Source organism: Lissotriton vulgaris, chromosome 3_1 (genome assembly GCF_964263255.1).
Source record: "Lissotriton vulgaris chromosome 3_1, aLisVul1.2, whole genome shotgun sequence".
NCBI lineage: Eukaryota > Metazoa > Chordata > Amphibia > Caudata > Salamandridae > Lissotriton > Lissotriton vulgaris.
In genome coordinates this window covers 1,091,678,050-1,091,699,788 of record NC_141689.1, presented here as the reverse complement: position 1 = coordinate 1,091,699,788, position 21,739 = coordinate 1,091,678,050, and the positions used below count along the sequence as shown (strand labels likewise).

At 42.0% G+C, this 21,739-nt stretch overlaps 1 protein-coding gene across 1 annotated transcript in view; it reads right to left on the bottom strand.

Moving 5' to 3' along the window:
• The window catches only part of ADAMTS3 (ADAM metallopeptidase with thrombospondin type 1 motif 3), a 702,179-nt gene that overhangs the window by 375,412 nt on the left and 305,028 nt on the right, over positions 1 to 21,739 (bottom strand). Inside the window, exon 4 of the mRNA XM_086961556.1 lies at positions 11,275 to 11,434. Within this exon, the coding sequence (XP_086817682.1) occupies positions 11,275 to 11,434 (160 nt within the window). The remainder of the gene's footprint in view (positions 1 to 11,274; positions 11,435 to 21,739) is intronic.

Genomic DNA, 21,739 nt, shown 5'->3' with positions numbered 1-21,739 from the left:
TTGGCAGATGATGTCGAAGCCAGGGGGATCAGAAAGTTAAGTACACGCTGGCAGGCGTCAGACAGCCAGGTTTCAGTCAGAAATAGAAGGTTGAGGTTGTGGGAATGAATCAGTTCAGCAGTTTCAATGTAGTGGTTTGCTACTAATCTGCAATTGTGTAGCAGGCACTCAAAGGTGGAAGGAAGATATTTGTGAATGGGTGAGAAGGTAATGGGCACTTGTACGACATTTTGAGGGTTTGAGTGGAAAGTTCTGGATTGTGTTGTGGAGAGTCTGTCCAGTTTGAGAGAAGGAATGGCGGAGGGAGGGGAAGAGCGGCTCAGAATGTCCTATGGTGTTGAGGCTGAGGAGGACCTGATATATGTAACATTTATAGGGATGACGTGGATCCCTTGCTCACTTTGCCACTAGATTTAAGCTATCTGGGCTGATGAGGGTCGTTAGCCCAAAATCGCTCCCAGGATGCTTGTTTCCGGTTCAGGGAAGACCATAATTGGCAGTTCGGGCTGGACTGTTCCCATGAGGCACAGGGTCAAGAGTGATTTGCATATAGCTAGGTCTGAACTGAGGTGGCCTAGTGAGCTAAAGAACGATAATGGATTCAACCCATATCTGTGACTGGAGGTGAGTGTCTGAAAAGTTTCAGCACTCTATCCATCATCTCCTTGGGTTTGCTTTGTTCGGCCTAAATTGGCACGGTATGCCCAGATGTGGGTCCCTTGCTCACTTTGGCACTGGATTCAAGCTAACCTGGCTGATGAGGGCTGTTAGCCCAAAACCGGTCCCAGGATGCTTGTTTCCAGTCCAGGGAAGACATGGCTTAGCAGTTCAGGCTGGACTGTTCCCATGAGGCACAGGGTCAAGAGTGAATTGCACATAGCTTGGTCTGAACTGAGATGGCGAAGTGAGCTAAAGAACGATGATGGATTCAACCCAGATCTGTGTCTGGGGGTGAGTTTCTGAAAAGTTTCAGCACAATATCCATCATCTCATTGTGTTTGCTTTGTTCGGCCTAAATTGGCAGGGTATGCCCAGACGTGGGTCCCTTGCTCACTTTGGCACTGGATTCAAGCTAACCTGGCTGATGAGGGGTGTTGCCCCGAAACCGGTCCCAGGATAATTGTTTCTGGTCCAGGGAAGACAGGGCTTGGCAGTTCGGGCTGGACTGTTCCCATGAGGTACAGGGTCCAGACTGATTTACAAATAGCCATGTCTGAACTGGGGTAGCGAAGTGAGCTAAAGAACGATGATGGATTCAACCCAGATCTGTGCCTGGGGGTGAGTTTCTGAAAAGTTTCAGCACAATATCCATCATCTCATTGTGTTTGCTTTGTTCGGCCTAAATTGGCAGGGTATGCCCAGACGTGGGTCCCTTGCTCACTTTGGCACTGGATTCAAGCTAACCTGGCTGATGAGGGGTGTTGCCCCGAAACCGGTCCCAGGATAATTGTTTCTGGTCCAGGGAAGACAGGGCTTGGCAGTTCGGGCTGGACTGTTCCCATGAGGTACAGGGTCCAGACTGATTTACAAATAGCCATGTCTGAACTGGGGTAGCGAAGTGAGCTAAAGAACGATGATGGATTCAACCCAGATCTGTGAGTGTCTAAAAAGTTTCAGTGCTCTGTCCATCATCTCCTTGTGTTTGCTTTGTTTGCCCTAAGTTGGCAGGGTATGCCCAGACGTGGGTTCCTTGCTCACTTTGCCACTGGATTCAAGCCAGCTAGCTGATGAGGGCTGTTAGCCCGAACCCGGTCCCAGGATGCTTGTTTCTAGTCCAGGAAGACATGTCTTGACAGTTCGGGCTGGACTGTTCCTATGAGGCACAGGGTCAAGACTGATTTGCATATAGCTGTGTCTGAACTGGGATGGCAAACTGACCTAAAGAACAATGATGGATTCAACCCAGATCTGTGACTGGGGGTGAGTGTCTGAAAAGTTTCAGCACTCCTTCAATCATCTCCTTGTGTTTGCTTTGTTCGCCCTAAATTGGCAGTGTATGCCTAGACGTGAGTCCCTTGCTCACTTTGCCACTGGATTCAACCTAGCCTCGCTGATGAGGGCTGTTAGCCCGAAACCGGTCCCAGGATGCTTGTCTCTCGTCCAGGGAAGACATTGCTTGGCAGTTCGGGCTGGAATGTTCCCATGAGGCACAGGGTCAAGACTGATTTGCATATAGCTGTATCTGAACTGGGTGGCAAAGTGAGCTAAAGAACGATGATGGATTCAACCCATATCTGTGACTGGTTGTGAGTGTCTGAAAAGTTTCAGCGCTCCGTCCATCATCTCCTTGTGTTTGCTTTGTTCGCCCTAAGTTAGCAGGGTATGCCCAGATGTAGGTCCCTAGTTCACTTTGCCACTGGATTCAAGCTACCCTGGCTGATGAAGGGTGTTACCCAGAAACCGGTCCCAGGAGGCTTGTTTCCAGTTCAGGGAAGACCTGGCTTGGCGGTTCGGGCTGGACTGTTCCCATGAAGCACAGAGTCAAGACTGATTTGCATACAGCTGGGCCTGAACTGAGGTGGTGAAGTGAGCTAAAGAATGATGATGGATTCAACCCAGATCTGTGACTGGGGGTGAGTATCTGAAAAGTTTCAGGGCTCCGTCCATCATCTCCTTGTGTTTAACCAATGGCATTATTTCACCCCTTCTAACAGGATCCATATCCAGTGCCCCATGTGCCATCCCACCACCAAAATTAATTTCTCCGTCTCATCTGTGCAATCTGAAGACATTTTTTGTTTTAGGTGGTGCTTAACTGGTACGCATGCTGTGGGGTAAATGGGTCTTGCTGTACATAATCTTGATAGACTTAGTATTCCTTGTAGCTTTAGTACAGGTGAGTTGGGAGGAACATGTATTGGCCAGTGATTCCAGTTTATGATGTCAGGGGCAAGCACCGTGGCTAACAGAGCCTTTGTTGCCCATACATGGCACCAAATTAACAGCCCGTCCAGCAATGGTGAGTGTCATAAAAAAGTCATGAGCACATAGGTCTACCTTAACTCTGAGTTGAATTGAGATAAATTTGTCACATACAGACCTGTGGATATAGCTGTTCTCCTCTGGTACTCAACTATTCCTGGTCAGTGTTGTTGTGGTTGGCTGAAATTTCTTTGCCACAAAATGTACAGAAGGTCTTCTTTCTCATGATATTCGTGGTTACATAGGGTCCCTGTCTCATGCTCACAACTAAATTGTACAACATGGGGCATATAAAGCAGCATGTTTCCTGTCTTTTATAACCATGCGCAATAAATCTTTTATGAGGTCCCCAGTGAAACATTTTTAGGTCGAGGACTATCGGTTCTGCCGTAAGGCAGAAACCGGAAGTCGGAGAATTAATGATTCTTAGAGTGCTGCATTTAACCCTCCCTCTTTTTGCTCGTTCTCCATTGGCTGGCTTCCTAAATGGAGGCCAGCCATTGGAGGAGAGAACTGTCTCTCAGAATAGGCTCCGTCTTTTTCGGATTTGGGGGTGTGTTCAGCGTTCTTCTTTCCACTTTTTGGCCACGCCTACTTTTGAGCACCGAACACGCCCCCAAATCCGAAAAAAACAGAAGCTTGTGTCTGCCATTTTCTATCCTTCGCAGTGAGTAAGCTCATGTTTGTTTTCCCTTTGTGCGCCTTCTTCCGCCGTTTCCCGCCCCCCTCCCGCTCTCGTGTATTTTTGCTGTCACCGGGGTGGATCGTCTTAGCATGCCATCCCTGTGTGTGTGTCCCCCCCCTCCCTCCGCCGCTGCTCTCCTCCGTCGTGCTCTGCCTTCAGCTCGTTTCCCGCCCGCCTCCCGCTCTCCGTGTATTTTTGCTGTCGCCGGGGTGGATCGTCTTAGCATGCCATCCCTGTGTGTGTGTGTGTCCCCCTCCCTCCCTCCGCCGCAGCTCTCCTCCGTCGTGCTCTGCCTTCATCCTCGCAACCCTTCCCTCCTCCATCGCGCTCTCGCCTCCCCTCCATCGCGCTCTCGCCTCCCCTCCCCCCTCCGCTGCAGCTCTCCTCGCATTAAGCTCTGCAAAGATGGCAGACTTCCTGTCCACCCGTTCTGTGCTCTCCGTCTGCTTTCCACACTGTGTGCTTAATACCCGCGAAGCCGAGCAGCAGCGAAAGTCGCGGGAGATCTATAAGAGCCTTTCACGGGAGAAGACCCATGTCAAGCGGCTCACACGGATGCTCCTTCTGCATGCTCCCACACACGGCTTCCATAGACCGTCATTATTGACACACCGACCAGCTGGGCGTCATACAGTGCGCCTCTTCACCAAGCCATATGTAAAAGACATGTTACTATTGGCTTTGTCAGTGTGGTGAAGAACGGGCTGCTGTTTGTGCAGATTTGGCGCGCAGGGCGTGTTTGAAGCCTTGTGTGAAAGGTTAGACTCTTGTGGGGGACACCTCGCTGCAAACAAGGCCCCTTTTACGTGAGGCGCGCGCTGGAGCTTGATAACACGTCCTTATCAGGGGAGGGCTCTAACCGGAGGAAGCCCTATCAGAGGAGGGCCCTGCAGGGACGCCGCGGGGGCCGAGAGATGTCTGGGAGGGCTGCGGCTGTTTGAAAGCCGCCTGCTCATCAATCCCATCTTAGAATACCAGCAGTGCTCTTCCTGAGGAAAGCTTTTTTTTTTTTTAGCTAACACTAAAAAACTTAAATACTGTGGGACATAAAGAAAGCGTTGGCGAAAGCCAGTAGGCCAGGTGCCGCGCAGTGAAAAGCTTGTCTTGGGCAAAACGAAATGTTTTGGGTGTCTCAAATTATGTTTGTGGGATTTGAAAAGAGAGGTGTAACGGGGCGCTGTTTTGCTAATATTTATGGGCAAGAGGCCGTGTCTAATGGTTGTAGCAGGGACACAGCCAGAAAGTAAGCAGGGCACATGTTGTTGATGGAAGCAGGGAAGCTGGGACATTTACTAGTCTGCTTTTATAGCGCCAGCTGTGTGGTCAGATGGGTCTTTAGCTCAGCAGGTCCCCAAGCAGTTTTTCTGGCTGTCTTGGGAGGCGAGAAGCTCAACCAACAAATTTGTATGTCACTTCCTGTGACGTGACCGGTCATATGACTTCATATCTTGTGGTTGAGGCAAAGGATGCGTAATGTCACTCCTGGTGATGTGTCTGGGGTCAAAGGTTTAGTGATGTAAACAGTGCAACAGAGGTCTGGCTCCCACCCTCAAAGCTGCTATTGGGGTTAAGCGGTATGGTTTAGTGTACAGTATGTAAATCTACTGTTATGATAAGTGTTTCGCGGGTTTTAATCCGGGGGAATCAAGTGTAGGTCCATGCCAGGTTTCAAGGTAATCCGTGATCATGAAAATTAGTTTATTTTGGATTTAACATATGTTTGTTTGTTAATATTATGTGGAACTCTGGCTCTTCTCACCATATGTTGGATGCCCCTACTACAAACAAAGGAACTATTTCAGACATGCACCCCCACCCATCCGTGACAGATCTCCACCATTTGTTATCATGAACCTTTTTTACGTGGTTGGCATGATGGTTAGGGTAGTTAAGTGCTTGATGTAAACAAAAAATCAGCTTTGCAGGTCAAGATCTTGAATGCCAGCCAGGCCAACATACAAAGTAAAGTGGTTTGAAGGGACTGCAGAAACGGATGCCCAGCTTGTCTAAATAATAAGCAAGAGAGCCCAATAGGCTTTACATTATGAGAGTTAAAAATGCACCCATCCGTTTAAGAGCCCAGTGACGTTCATTTTCCATGAACCCTTCTAACTGCTCTTGCCTCTAAGAGTTGTTTCCTTTTTACACTTTATTGTTTTTTCATCTGTTTTATGAGTTTTCCCTCTGGATTCATTCTTTTAAATTAGCGTCATTTACATCTAATAAGTCACCTGTGTTGTTCACTGCCTCACTCTCTCACTACATCACTCTCTATCTCACTACCTCACAACTTCACTATCTCTATCTCAATACCTCACTCTCTATATCACTACCTCACGCTATCTCTTGCTATCTCACTCTCTCACTTTCACTACCTCACTCTCTCTCCATCACTACCTCACTCACTCTAACTAACTCACTCTATCACTCTCACTACCTCACTCTCTCAACATCACTACTCCAATAAATCTATCTCACTAACTCACAACTCACTCTATTAAAGCCTCAATACCTCACTCACTCACTCACTACCTCAATCTCTATCTCACTACCTCACAACTTCACTCTCTCTATATAACTCAATACCTCACTCTCTCTATATCTCACTACCTCTCACTCTCTTTCTATCTCACTAATTCACTTTAAATATCTCTTTCACTACCTCACTCTCTCTAGCTCACTACCTCACAACCTCACTCTGTTTCTATCTCACTACCTCTAACAACACTATCCCTCACAAACTCACTCTTTGACTACCTCACTCTCTCTGTCTCTCACTACCTCACTCTCTATCTACCTCACTCTCTCTCACTACCTCACTCTCTCTCTCACTACCTCACTCGCTGTACCTCACTACTCAGCTTTATTAATCTCACTACCTCACTCTCTCACTACCCCACTCTATATCTCACTACCTCACAACTTCACTCTCTCTCTAACTCACTACCTCACTCACTCTCTCTCACTACCTCACTCTCTCTCTTTCTATCTCACTAACTCACTTTCACTCTCTCACTACCTCACTCTCTATCTCACTACCTAACATCACTCTGTTTCTATCCCACTACCTCAAAACATCCCTCTCCCTCACTAACTCACTCTTTCACTAACTCACTTTCTCTATCTCACTACCTCACTCACTATCTACCTCACTCTCTCTCACTACCTCACTCTATCTCTATTTCACTACCTCACTCTCTCTCTCTATCTCACTACCTCACTCTCTCTCTGCTAATGCAATAGGTCTCGCATATGCAAGCAAATAAGCTATTGCCAATACAAATGACAATGCCATTTATTTAGGGATACAGAAAAAAAAATAATGAGCAATGCCCATAGCTCTACCTATAATATTGCCGAGACCATTGCATTGTAAATGCTTGTTGATTCATGTTGTCACTCATAAGTCCCAGATCCAGATTATGCTAGGTCATGCAATTTTTGCATAGTGCAGCATTTGGTAATTATGTGGCCTTCTGCCACTCCTGGTTCTTGCTGGAAAGCAAATATCCAATAAATGTCGATTTTGCTAATCAGTTTTTGTGGCGGGTGTTTCATTGACCACTCCCTGGCCTGAGAAAATGTGGGGTATGTGATTCATGGAGTCAGGTTTATCCCCTCAAAAGTGCTTTGTAGGTAGGTAGATTTTGTGGTTTAGTAGACTAACACTGTGACAGTTAGATGTGTCCTGGATTAGCCCTCGGGAGGGTTGTGTCCTTTTTTTAGAGACTGCTACATGACTTATGTCAACTATGGTAGTGCTGTCTCTATACGTGTAATGCATGGGTCTTGTGTCCTTCTGAATGCCCTGTGTGGTTCTGAAAAAGTGTTCATAGTGCAGTTTTTTTGCGACATCTTTTTTTGTGTTTGTGATTTACCACTTATCCAGTTTATAAGTGATAAGAAGACTCTTGACTTCATGTTCCCTCTCTCCTTTTGCTTGAGACAATGTCTTTTCTTACCCTATTATATCTGTTGTCGTCACTGCCTCTGAGTCTTTCGTTATTCAAGCCACACATTATTTTTCTCCTGTCCCTGTGTTCCCTGTCTACAAAAAGTATTTTATCTAGACTACCCTTTCCCCAAGGCTCCTTGTAAACAGACTCCTGTCCCTCAATATTCCCTGCTATTGAGTGTCCCTACTTCAGTCCTATATGTTCTTGTTTATGAGGGTTTTCTGATCTTTTCTGCCAATTTCCATGAGTCTTTGAGTTTGATATTTTGTGTGGCACCTGTTTAATGCATGAATAAGGTGCAAGACCTGTAGTTGTGTAAAGCCATTAAGGGTGTATTTGGTAGCTTCTAGTGGAACAGAATTTGAAGCCAAGAATGCTTTTTCTTTTTATAAAAAAGCCCATAAAATTATAGTTAATACTAACAATATCCCATATTGAATGAAAACCGCAATTGTCCCTTCCAAAGTTAAATATTATTACATTATTACACTAGTCATAATGAATCAGTGGACCAATGAGCACACATGTACAGATGACAAACAATAAAGATTATTTTTACTTATCAGCACTATCCATGAATTTAAAAGACAACCTTACAGGTCAGAAAATATGTGAACTACGAAAAAATCTTAGGGGCATATATATGAGGGCTTTGCATCACGTTTGCACCACACAATGCGGTACATGCACAGAGCAAATCTCTCCATCATTTTTATGAAGCCACGCAAAGCCACTTTGCATGGCTTTGAATGGCTTCACAAATATGGAGTATTGCAAGGCAGCACAAATCGCTGTGTTGCCTTACTCTGCCCAAGGGAGGCATTCCATGGGTGTTGCAGTGGGTGTTTCAAGGCAACTCCCATGGATTTAGACAAATTCCCAGATTTGCAAGGACTTGTAAACCTGGTAATGCATCAAAATCTTACGCCCCCCCCAGGTGAGGCATAATGAGGATAAATATGTTTATTTCTCCTCGTTTTTTTTTACTCTTTCTATGTGTGCTGCAGAACATAGAAAGAGGAAAATGCCTCTATAGATTTTTTTTCGACAGGAAGTTACCCCTTCCTGCAAAAAAACAATCCTGTCTGTAACAGAGGCACCCTTGCACCATGGTGGACGGTCCCTCCATTGGCGCTAGGCTGCCGAAACGGCACCAGCACAGGGGGAAAGAATAGGAATGCACTATATTGGATTAATACGGTCCATTCCTGCCCTTACCTTGTGATGCAGGCAAGCACAGCAAGTCAACTCGCTGTGCTGCCCTGTGCTATAATTCCACTAAACCTGGTAATTATAGGGTATAGTAAACTCCACAAGACTTGTTACTGTGATCCTTGCACAAATAATGTTTTGTGCAGGCAGAGCAAAATAACAAGACACTCGTAATCAAGGCATAGGTGTTATGCTATGAAATGTTTATTTTTTATGGCGCCAAAACTGTTTTCTCAATATATGATATAAATATGAGCATATTTTTTTTTTATAAATGGCTCTGAACCCAAAAAGGAGTTCCTTAATTCTTTTCCTTTTTACCAAACATTCAATTTCTAAGTCACACACATTACCTTGTATCATTTACTAACTGCCCAACGGTAGCTTGGATTTTTGGTGCAACTGGAGTAGCACTTAAACTTAAGCCTTTTAAACTCAAATGTTGCGCTTGCACTTGTTAAACGAGGCCTCACTATGAGGTGTCACTCCGTGAGTAGACATTCTGTGGTTGCTTTTGGATATACATCTCTCATTAACATACCTCTAGACGCGCCTGCACAGCACAAAAAACCTTCTTTCTAATGCTGCCAAAATCTGCTTTCGCTTTTTTTCAGTGTTAGTCAGAATAAGTAGCCATTTGTTCCCCAGTCCCTCGACTCCTCCAGATTTTACAAATGTAAAGAAAGCCTCGGTCTACAAACTGTAGCAATAATTCTTTGCAGATGGGCCAACCGCCCATGGTTTGAAAAACAGGGGCAATTTAAGGTTAAATAAAAAACCAACATCAATACTCCTATCATGTCCCATTAGAAAATTAAATAACTTTGTATGCATATGGCAAAAAAAGTGAAATCTTTGAATATTAGCAAAGGAACGTATACTACAGATACATATTCACCTTAACAAAAGCGCCATGAGACAAACTCGGCTTCTGAGGGTGCTATGAAAACGTTCTAATTAACCAGCTAACATCAAATGTCTGTAAATATTCTCCCTAATGGAACGTTCTGGCCATTGAAAACTATTCTGGGAAGATAACGTGGTTAGGAAAACCTGAACTGAGCATCCGATCATTAACTGGTCTGCATCCTCTTCATGCCTGCTCTTTTTTTCTGGCCACATTCATTTCACTCATCTCCTGAAATTTTCCACCAGCAGCCCTCTTTAGCAGCGTTTCAACTGTGTGCACAGAATAAAGCATCATCGTCTTTGTAGGAAGCATCATTGTAGACCAACCCCTATTAGAATATTGAATGTTGAGCGCTCCATTGAAGACAATGGAAAGCTCCAGGTATCTAATGGCTGGTAGAAGCCCGGAGTATCAACATTCTAGGGGCGGCTCAAGACTCATGGCGGCCCTCGGCAGGGAGCGTAGGTAGAGGGCCCTGGAAGAGGGGGTCCGGGCGGGGCGGAGCACGGAGGCCAGTGTAGAGGGGCGATCTGGGTGTTTGGAAGTGGAACAGAGCCGGAGACCGCCAAATCCCTGCCAGGTGCCGCCACGCAAATATGTATCCATCCTCAGAGGATTATTATATTAAGGATATATATTGGCGTGGTGGCCCCTGGGGTTTGGTGGCCCTGTGCAGGTGTACAGCTTGCACATGCCTATGGCCACCCCTGAACATTCCAATGTTTGTTCAACCTCCTTGAGCTCTGTGAGGCCTTTGTTTTACAAATTAAAACATTCTGCCTCTAAGGGAGGAATATTCTAATAGCCTTAGAGACATTTATCTACTAGAGAGCCCTACCCTAGCTCATGATGCCAGGTAGGTGGAAGCCATTAATAGTTTGGCCAGAATGAGTCTGCATCCCGGTATCTAGGCTCAGCCCATTGTCCCCCTCAAATGTGCCACTGTGAACACCACTGTGCTCAGATGTTCTGATGGAGAAGAGCACTTTTAGCATCATTGATGACATCGATGGTTGAGTCTAGTAGATGTCTTGCACATCTTTTACATGTTAGGAACTTTGTCATTGTTAACCTTGGAGGCATTGATGCAGCAGGTCAACCAGGCATTTGTCCAGCAATAGTAATTGTCAATCCAAATCGATTTAAGTCAAAAATAATTCAAACTATTTTTTCCCCAGCAGGGGTTCCACACTAACTGATATCACGCCAACTACTTCCACAACACAAGCAGTCTGCCAGACTTAATCAACCAGTCTCAGAATTCAACACAGCATTAATAGCTACCAAAATATCAATTGTGGGCTTTCAAGGGAGGAACCACCACACCCATTCATCCACAGACAATCAACATTTCTACATAAATTCACCATGTTAAATCCATCATAATCTCACTTTTCAGTAAAAGATTAATGGGACAAGGGCCCCGGACCTTTCAGATTGTAAAGCAACATTCATACATCACATAATTCACACAGGCCATGTTTTAAAGAAAACATAATTTTATTAACGAGTTAATTTCATTTACATAAAGGAAGGAATTATAAAATGAAACACGTTGAGATGAATGATGTACTTTGTAGCTTGCTTACCTCTGTTAGCATGGAAGTCCGTGGGAATACTTTGGGGAACATGATTTGGGGTGGACCTTTTGTAGACCTTGTGCTTCCTTCCCGTTTCCTCTTCCATTTGTTTTCCTCTTTCTAGTGGTTCAATAAAGTATTCATCCTCACCAGTTCGTATCATGCCAGCCTAGAAAAGAAGATATAAAATCTCTTTTTAAATGCCCACAAATGATAACTAGACACCTTTCTGTCACTGAAACCAAACTCTGCAGTGGCTACTAAACATAATGTCTGTCATCCCTATTAATGAGAAGGAATTACAGAGATTTTGGCTACATTCTAAATTATCCACAGTATCATCTTGATTGCAATTATGGTGTCGGTTAGAAGTGGTCTGCAGAGGGGCCAGTGATTAGATCTCTTGGGTGAAATGAGCTGCCTTTTAAGATCTAGGAAGTTAAATAACCTTGTTGGATAGAGCCTGCCTAGCTAGAGGAACTGCCCAAATACCCCAACCATCCTCAAACGCCGGTGAAGATGGCCCTTGACATTTCAGTGGCATCTAGTGGCAAGTAACACGCTGACATACGTCTGTCTACCATCTCTATGGTAACAGAATGAGATGAAAAGAGACTAGAACGATACATGGAAAGAACCTTCTCCTCAACTGTGAGGAAACCTCACAGTAGGTTTGAAATTTTTAACATAAAATCTCATGAATACAGAAATGAATGAAGACACAAGGCCTGGAGTACTTAAAGAGTGGTTGGATAATAAACACTAATATACAAAAAGCGGGTTAACAAACTTGCCTTTCAAGTAGCTAAATATAGAAGAGGAATCTCTTTTTGGACTAGACGATATACTTTAATTGTCTCATTTAAAGATATGTGTTATTACCCAAAACATTAGTTCTTGAAGTCACCATATTACCAAAGTAACACTCTACTCTGAGTGAGAAAGTCTGTTTCTAAGTCTGAGTGAGCACTGACGACCTCACAAATCAATGGTGACCGACTCATGCTTTACTGCGAGCCATCGATAAGGGCCCTCGAGATCCCAACTACTTGCATAGTGATCTACTACTTGCATTCAGGGTCCACTGAGCGACTGAGTGAAATCTTGTAGATTTGAATCCCATATAAATAAAATCTATATGAAAGGCTTGCACATCCAATAAAGATCCTGACATACACACTTACAATCTGATGCAAATATAGCACAAGAACCTAGAAGTCTAGTCTAGTGATTGTGCATGGATGGCACTACCACTTAGCAGACGCAAAAGTGAAAAAAACACAGAAAGTTAAGTTAAAAGGAAAGCTGGACCAGCAGAAGCAATCACAGTGTACATTATGGGTAACATGAGAGGGCAAAGCAGAACTTGTGGTGCTTATAAGTGGGCAAATAAACAGGCATCTAGAGTTACCCTAGTAATTATGGTCTGGCTCTATCTATATAAAAAAAACCTGCCCCAATATTCATGGATGAGTATTCAATTAATGTAATGTTTTCCACCGTGCTGTATACTTATTGCAACATTTTAGAGTGGGTTGATGAGTTCTAGCCTGCAAGCATATACACCCATATTCTCCATTTATTGCTGAAAAGCTTTTCCCATTGTAGAATGTAAAACAATTAACACTGAAGTATTGGAGAAACAATAAACACTAGTTTATTGTTTCTCCAACACTTCAGTTAAATTCTCCTGTATGGAGCCGCTAATCTGTCCCCCCAAAACTTTGAATCTGGTCTTAAAATTCAGTAATTTGTGACTTGGTGTACAGTGAACAGATCCTAAGAAAACTTTCAATTTTACCCACAAAACCCCTCAAAATGAAAATACAAAGCTTTACACCTAGCAAACAAGCTGTAAGCCTTTCCCAAAAATACCCTGACCAATCATATGGATCGAAACCAGCTGCCCAGGGTTAGTACCATGTTGGTGAACACCTGGAACCAAACCTTTGCAAATCTGGACCTAAAGATACAAATCTATTTCGGAGACTGTGTTTAGTTTGGCCAGAACATTCAAAATCAGGGTAACAATTGAGTTACATAGGTGTTTAACATACTGTAAATCTATAATTTCATAAAGCAGTAAAGGTTTCTAAAATAAGCATCCTTTATTGAATCAAATCCAAACTCCAAACGCCTGTAAATCATCCTTCTTTTGAAAACTTAAATACAGCGACAACAAGATGGGGTAACGGTCACAGTTGCCCTTTGACATTAATCAAAACAGCCTGACATGATGGGGAGTGGATGTTGATGGAGCGTAAATTCGACCTCAACTTTTACTGAGCAAGTTGTCCCCTACCTTTGAAATGGACACTGATGTCCCCAGGAGGGTGGGTGCAGTAGCCACAGACTGTCCTTTGATGCTCATCTTTGATGCCTGGTAGGTTTGTTTTCCAGGAGTAGATATTAAGAATTTGGTTTCGGACTCTCTAACATTGCTTGTGAAGTCACCGGTGCCTTCTTTTTGAAGGTTGCTAGAACCCGAACACTCAGTACCCTGCATGGGAATCAACTGAGTGCCCCTGGAATTCTCTTTGTGCTAGCCCCAAGGACACAAAGGACACACAATTGATGGACGGAATGCTGAACAAATCAAAACATTCATCCCCAGTCAATAGATCTGGGTTAAATCAATTATTCTTTTGCTCACCATGCCACCCCAGTTTAGACCTGGCCATATGCAAATCAGCCTTGACCCTGTGCCTCATGGGAACAGTCCAGCCCAAACTGCCAAGGCAGGTATTCCCTGAACCGGAAACAAGCATCCTGGGAGCGGTTTCGGTTTCGGGCTAACAACCCTCATCAGCCAGGATAGCTTGAATCCAGTGGCAAAGTGAGCAAGGGATCCACGTCATCCCTAAAAATTTTAACAAATATCAGGCACTCCTCAGCTGGACTGTTCCCATTGGGTGCAGGGTTAAGACTGTTTTGCATCTGACTGGGTCCAAACTGGAATGGCATGATGAGCAAAAAAACGATGGATTTAGACCCAGATCTCTGTACTGGGGTGAATGTATGACATTGTTATGCATTCTGTCCATCAATTGTTCTTTTTGCATTTGTCACCCCGAGTGGGACAGGTACGCCCAGACGTGAGTTCCGTGCTCTCCATGCCACTTGCGTCAAGCTATCCTGGCTGATGAGACCTGAAAGCCCAAAACCGGTTCTAGGATGCTTGTTTCCAGTCCAAGGAGGATCTGGCCTGGCAGTTCGGGCTGGACTGTTCCCATTGGGTGCAGGGTCAAGACTGATTTGCATATGACTGGGTCCAAACTGGAATGGCATGGTGAGCAAAAAAACGATGGATTTAATCCCAATTCTCTGTACAGGAGTGAATGTATGACATTGTTCTGCATTCTGTACATCAATTGTTCTTTTTGCATTTGTCAGCCCTTAGCACACAGCAAGTCGTTCCACGGCCAATTTCCCCATGCATATCCTGTATTTATATGGCATGCATCGGGGGAAAGGTATTACTCATTTGAATGGGCCACACTACTATGAAAGTGAGGAAAATCATATTTGCCATTGCACAGGTACTAAGTTTGAGCATCTGCAATGGGTGTCATTCAAGGGGTTGCACAATCAAAAATGGGTGCAAATGCATTCCAGGCTGCCAGGTAAATTTGCATAGAATGGATACAGGGCTCTTATAAATCACAATACTGAAGGAGATGAAAGGAAGGCGTGGTATGCTCTACGGAGGGTAGATAGGAAGTTATGCCTTACTTTGTGAACACAATGTCTTCTATGACCTGAAGATTTTCAATCAATTTAAGAAGAAGTTTAAAAAGGGGATCGAAAGTGTAATGTCTCAGAAATTCTCCACAATGGTTCCGAGGCTGGATACAACCAACCTCATTGTCAGGTTACAGTCATGGGGGATCACTGAAATAATATCGAGGGTCAAAATATCGACTTGCAAAAATATCGTGGACAAAATATCGACAGTCAAAATATCGAGTTTGTATCTACAAACAGGTAAGTACAAAAATATCGAGTACAAAATATCGTTTACAATAATATAGTTGTAAAAAATATCGACTTTATTAAAAACAGTGTTAAATTAAATTAATATGAAAATGTAATTACTAAAATATACTTAAAAATACTTACATTAACTTATAATAATAAAATAATAAATGAAAATATTAAAAAAAAATTTTTTACAATCTTATTTGTTAAAACATATATATATATAGTAACATACTATAATTAAATAAGATACTATTATATTACCGTACGATACCAGAAGTGTAAAAAATACTATTCCCACTCCAAAGAGTGCAAGTGTAGGGAAAGCGTTGGATAGCGTAGGGGTTAAAATTAATATTCCCACTCCAGTGGGTGCAACAGTAGGGAAAACTGACCCTGAACCCTAAAAATACCCCTTTACCCAAAAACCCAAAACTGACCCTGAACCCTAAAAATACCCCTTTACCCAAAAACTGAAAACTGACCCTGAACCCTAAAAATACCCCTTTACCCAAAAACTGAAAACTGACCCTGAACCCTAAAAATACCCCTTTACCCAAAAACTGAAAACTGACCCTGAACCCCAAAAATACCCCTTTACCCAAAAACTGAAAACTGACCCTGAACCCTAAAAATACCCCTTTACCCAAAAACTGAAAACTGACCCTGAACCCCAAAAATACCCCTTTACCCAAAAACTGAAAACTGACCCTGAACCCTAAAAATACTTACATTAACTTAAAATAATAAAATAATAAATGAAAATATAAAAAAAAATTTTTTTACAATCTTATTTGTTAAAACATATATATATAGTAACATACTATAATTAAATAAGATACTATTATATTACCGTACGATACCAGAAGTGTAAAAAATACTATTCCCACTCCAAAGAGTGCAAGCGTAGGGAAAGCGTTGGATAGCGTAGGGGTTAAAATTACTATTCCCACTCCAGTGGGTGCAACAGTAGGGAAAACTGACCCTGAACCCTAAAAATACCCCTTTACCCAAAAACCCAAAACTGACCCTGAACCCTAAAAATACCCCTTTACCCAAAAACTGAAAACTGACCCTGAAACCTAAAAATACCCCTTTACCCAAAAACTGAAAACTGACCCTGAACCCTAAAAATACCCCTTTACCCAAAAACTGAAAACTGACCCTGAACCCCAAAAATACCCCTTTACCCAAAAACTGAAAACTGACCCTGAACCCTAAAAATATCCCTTTACCCAAAAACTGAAAACTGACCCTGAACCCTAAAAATACCCCTTTACCCAAAAACTGAAAACTGACCCTGAACCCCAAAAATACCCCTTTACCCAAAAACTGAAAACTGACCCTGAACCCTAAAAATACCCCTTTACCCAAAAACTGAAAACTGACCCTGAACCCTAAAAATACTCCTTTATCCAAAATTAATTAATATTATTTAATTACCAATTAATTAATAATTCACAAGAACAATAAAGTAAATATATTAGCACATTAGCTGTAATTAATTTAATTTAATAATTAATATTATTTTTTTCAAATAATTAATTTACAATAACAAAAAATTATATATATAAATAAAAAACTCTAATTAATGTAATTAACTAATTAATATTAGTTAATTACCAATTAATTACTAATTAAAAATATGTAAAAAATTATATTAATTAATTAACTAATATTAATTAATTACCAATAAATTATTAATTAAAAATATTTACAAACATATATTAATTAATTAATTATTATTAAATTACTCCCCACCCTTATCCCCTATTAATCCAACATCCCGCTCCTAAACATTAACTACAATTTATATTACTATTAATAATTTTTTTTTATTTTTTTAACCTTTTTTCTACATATTATTGACATTTTTTACTTTGACTATTTATATATATTTTGTCGAAATTTTTGTACTCGATATTTTTTTAACATTATTTTAATCGATATTTTGACCAACTATATTTTTGTAATCGATATTTTATTATTATCGATATTTTTAACTCGATATTTTGTCCATTCGATATTTTGGAGTCGATATTTTGTCTGTGCACCAGTCATGGGGTCTCGAGTCGTGACCAATTGCCAAGCGGAGTCAATTGAGGACTAAATAACTGCTAAAAGTTCTTAAATAGATTTATATAATTCTTGTTCATGTCATGGTGAAATTTTAAGAGACAATTTAAAAAAAAATTGTTATTGAAAAAAGGTTAATATTGGAATAAGCTAGATGAATTCCTAATCCATTGTGCTTTCCAAAGGTGGGTTTGGACCTCATCATCAGTGAAATTACATTGCATGTTAGGAAATATATTTAAGGAATATTTATAGCTGGAACTGTAAGAGTTTAACACTGGGAGAAGGACTGGCCGCATCTGCAATAGGATGCTACTTATGCTACACTTCCTAAAATTCCATATATATTGCAGGACACACTCTAAAGATAACATACCAATATATAAAAAAACAAGATGCTACACTAAAGCCATATAGCCTGCAGCTGAGGGATATACTGGTTGTTAACCCTTTCGATGCTGATGACGAGCTCAGCTCGTCATCACCAAAAGGTGTCGTGTGCTGATGACGAGCTGAGCTCGTCATGGTGCCACTAAAATGGCATTTTCCAGCACAGGGGGGGAAAACGCCCAGCAGCCATGTGGTTAAAGGTCTTCAGCCCAAGTTTTAGGCCAAAGCCAGAGCCGTGCCCTATATTGAGGAAGAGGGCCTTTAACAACCGGTATAGCCCTCAGCAGAAAGAAGGATCTAAACTTCAAGAATACTTCATCCACCGAGGGTAGAATGTACAAATTAAAAAAAGGGAGAAACATAAAGATTGAACTTTGGAGGAGTAGACCTATAACAGCTTTTATTGGTACTGCGTCACTCATTTGTCCTCAATGGAACTCTCAACGTTATAATGTTCTTATTTAGTAATACGGACAATGCAAGAATAACACAATTAACATCTTCTACTGTGATCAGAGCTTCTAATAATGTATTTATTCTTCCAAAATTGCTCCTTTCGTCAAAATCCCTGTGTAACATTTGCCTTGCTCTAGTATTATAAGACACCATTGAATAATGTGATTATATTCACACAAGGATGTAAATATTATGGACTACTGTAGGGCTTGCAACCAATTCACAACACAGTTGAACTCTCCTCGAGGTCAACTTACTCAGAAAAGTATCCCAGAGCATTGCAGAAGCATAGGTAAAATCTGATCCTCCTTGAGGGACTTTCAGAAATATTGATTGGAAGTGACAATCCAACCCAGGAGACACAAAGTTCAAGCTGCGGCAGGAGTAAGTAGACAGGAGTCACATAAAATGGAGTAGTGTTCATGCATTTGGCCCCATGAAACTCTATCTGGCACAGTACAATGAGTGTAGTGTAGAGAAAATGGATATAAATTCCTCTTTACACATGATGTATTTCACTGTGAAAAATACCCAAAATCAGTAGTACAACATGCTGATGCCCAGGCATAGGTTAATATCCGGAAAGTGTGAACACATTATTTCCACTATCAGGGAGGCACCGAAGAAGTGAGCAAATAAAAACCAAATATGTAGGGAAAAATATGATTGCCAATTATATTCATTTTTTTAATTGCACATAGCACATGCCTAGCCGCTCAGTTGCATCACAACAATAATGGAGAGATGTGTAGCAGAAAGGAATTGTATGATCACAGAAGAGGTTGTTATACACAATACATTTAGAAGGAAAAGTGAGTATTCGAGTATTTATTGTACTTTCTAATATACACCTCTAAGTCTTCAGTCCTTGTAGGAGGTAGAGAATTGCAAAATGTTGACCATGGTCACTGCAGATGCCTGCTCCTGAACCATCTGAAATTGTTGATTAAAAGCAAAGTACAGTTTTGCGAGGAGGATGGCAAGTTTTGACCCACTTGCAATGGAACCTCTGCCACAAGGGAGGGCAGACCACTCTGTCACTTGCACAATGAAAGGTGGGCCAGAGGCTTCAAATCGCAAGTCCACATAACACTAATGCACATTCCCCAAGCCAGGCACAAGTTTGCGGATGCACTGGGGATACTGCATGTTTGTGATAGAGCACACTGACCTGATCTGAGCTCAGTGCTCCCAGTTACAGGTGCACTATGGTGCAGACTAGGGCAGAACACCCTATCTGTGACATGGGCCCAGATGGAAAATTCATAAATGGGTACATTTACATACTTACAATTAAATGAGATAGAAAAGAAAAAAACACCGTAAATGGACCCATTGAGGACTGAACCTGATGGGCCAATAGCATAAGATGAATGATAATGGTGGCTGTGCTATACATAAGTATAAGCCACACCTGCATACATGGCAATCACAAGCAGCCTCAACAGGCTTGAAGAGGACTTTAATGGCTTGGGTTTCGATAGATCAATGCAAAATTATTCCACCATCTCACTCATCCATCCACCCTTTCACTCCATCCTCTTTTTCACTCATGCATCTATCAATCCACTCGTTCACTCAGCCGTCCATCTTTTCACTAATCAATCCACCCTCCGACCCATCCATCCACTAATACTTCCATTCATTACTCTTTCACTCACTTATCCACTGACACAGTAACTAATCTGTCCATCCATTCACCCTTTCACTCATCCATCCATCCACCCTTTCAACCAGCCACTCCTTGACCTCCCTTTTATTCATCTATCCATTCTGTCACTCATCCATCCTTTCATCCATCCATCCATCCATACTTTCACTCATCCATCCATCCTTTCACTCTTTCCATACAGCCTCCTTTTCACTCTATCCATTCATCCAGACTTTCTCTCCATCCATCCAGCCAATCATTGATCCTTCAATTTACCCATTCACTCATCCATCCATCATTTCACTCACTCATCTATCCTTTCACTCATCCAGCCATCCGTTCACTCTTTCAGTCATCCATCCATCCACCCTTTCATCCATGTACTCTCCCATCTAACCTCCCTTTCACTTCTCTGTCCATTCTTTCACTCATCCATCCTTACATCTATCCATCCATCAATCCTTTCATTCATCCATCCATCCTTTCACTCTCTCCATAGGTCAATCCTTTCACTCTGTCCACTCCTCCAGGCTTTCACTCAATCCATCCACTCATTTATCATTCCTTCCATCATCTATCCACCCATTCATCCATTTATCATTCATCCATCAACACAGCCATCCATTAATCCATTCATCCATTGACCTTTCCACTTACCCTTTCACTCATCCTTTCAATCACTAATCCATCCATCTTTTCTCTCATCCATTCACCCTTTCACTCATACACCACTCACCCTTTCACCAATGCATCCATCCATTCATCCTATCCTTCATCTTTTTCACTCATCCATCCTTTCACTCATTCAACAATGCTTCTACCCATCCACCCTTTCGCTCACCCATCCATCAACCATTTCACTCACACACACACCTATTCATCCATGTATCCAGCCATCCATCTAGCTACGATTTCACTCATCCATCGGGTGGCAAGGATATTTTTAGGGTTATGGGGTCGCTAAGGCATTAGGGCGGTAAGGGTGATTTAGGAGGTTTAGTGGTGGGTAAGGGTATATGGTGGTAAAATATGGGTACACACACACACACACGCAGACACACACACACACATATATATATGCCGCACAAAAAAACTCACGTATCAGGGAAGGCAGGTAATGGGGTCCCGTGCATATAAGGAACAGTGCCCTTAAGCACAGCTCTTTCAAGTATTCACTCTGCAAGTCACCAGGCAGACCTACACAAATGTTGTGTGCTGCGCTTGCTACCTTAATGTATATAAGACTGAATTGTAGCTTTAGTGCTTTACTTCTTTTGTTTATATTAGTTAGAATTGAATTGCAGGCAGCTTAGATCATCGGACACCCTAAAACATGGCGAGGGATTATCTGATCGGATGCATATCGCTTCACACAGAATACGTTTTTAGATGAGTACATGATCAACTTTTTGTGATTAGTCACGTTTGTGGACTTTTTTTCAATAGACATCATCCTGTTTTCATATATCTCTGCTTCGGTCGCCTTTTAGGTGACCATTTGACTCCCTCTAATGTTGTAGGTTAGCTTTATTCCTCTTATAATTTTTCTCTCAATAGCAGTGTTTTGTTGGTGAGGAAATGTTTGCATTACCTAACACCGTAAAGTGTAATATGCTTATCTTTAGATCTTTTCTGTCTCTACCCGCTTTTCTCTCCTCTTTTCTTTTTTACTTTCTATTCAGTTCTCCCTCAGTTAAGCAACCCTCCCCTTCTTTTTATTAATCTTTCACCCCTATTGCTATTTTGTTCTCCTTGAAACTTGTTGTACCGACCATTCACTATGTATACCCTTGGACTACAACTTTATTTTGATCACACTATTCAATAGCTTTATGTTGTCTTCTGCTCTATTGTTACACAAAAATCTATAATACAAATAATTTAAAAAAAATATCCATACATTGAAAAATAAGTTCATGCATG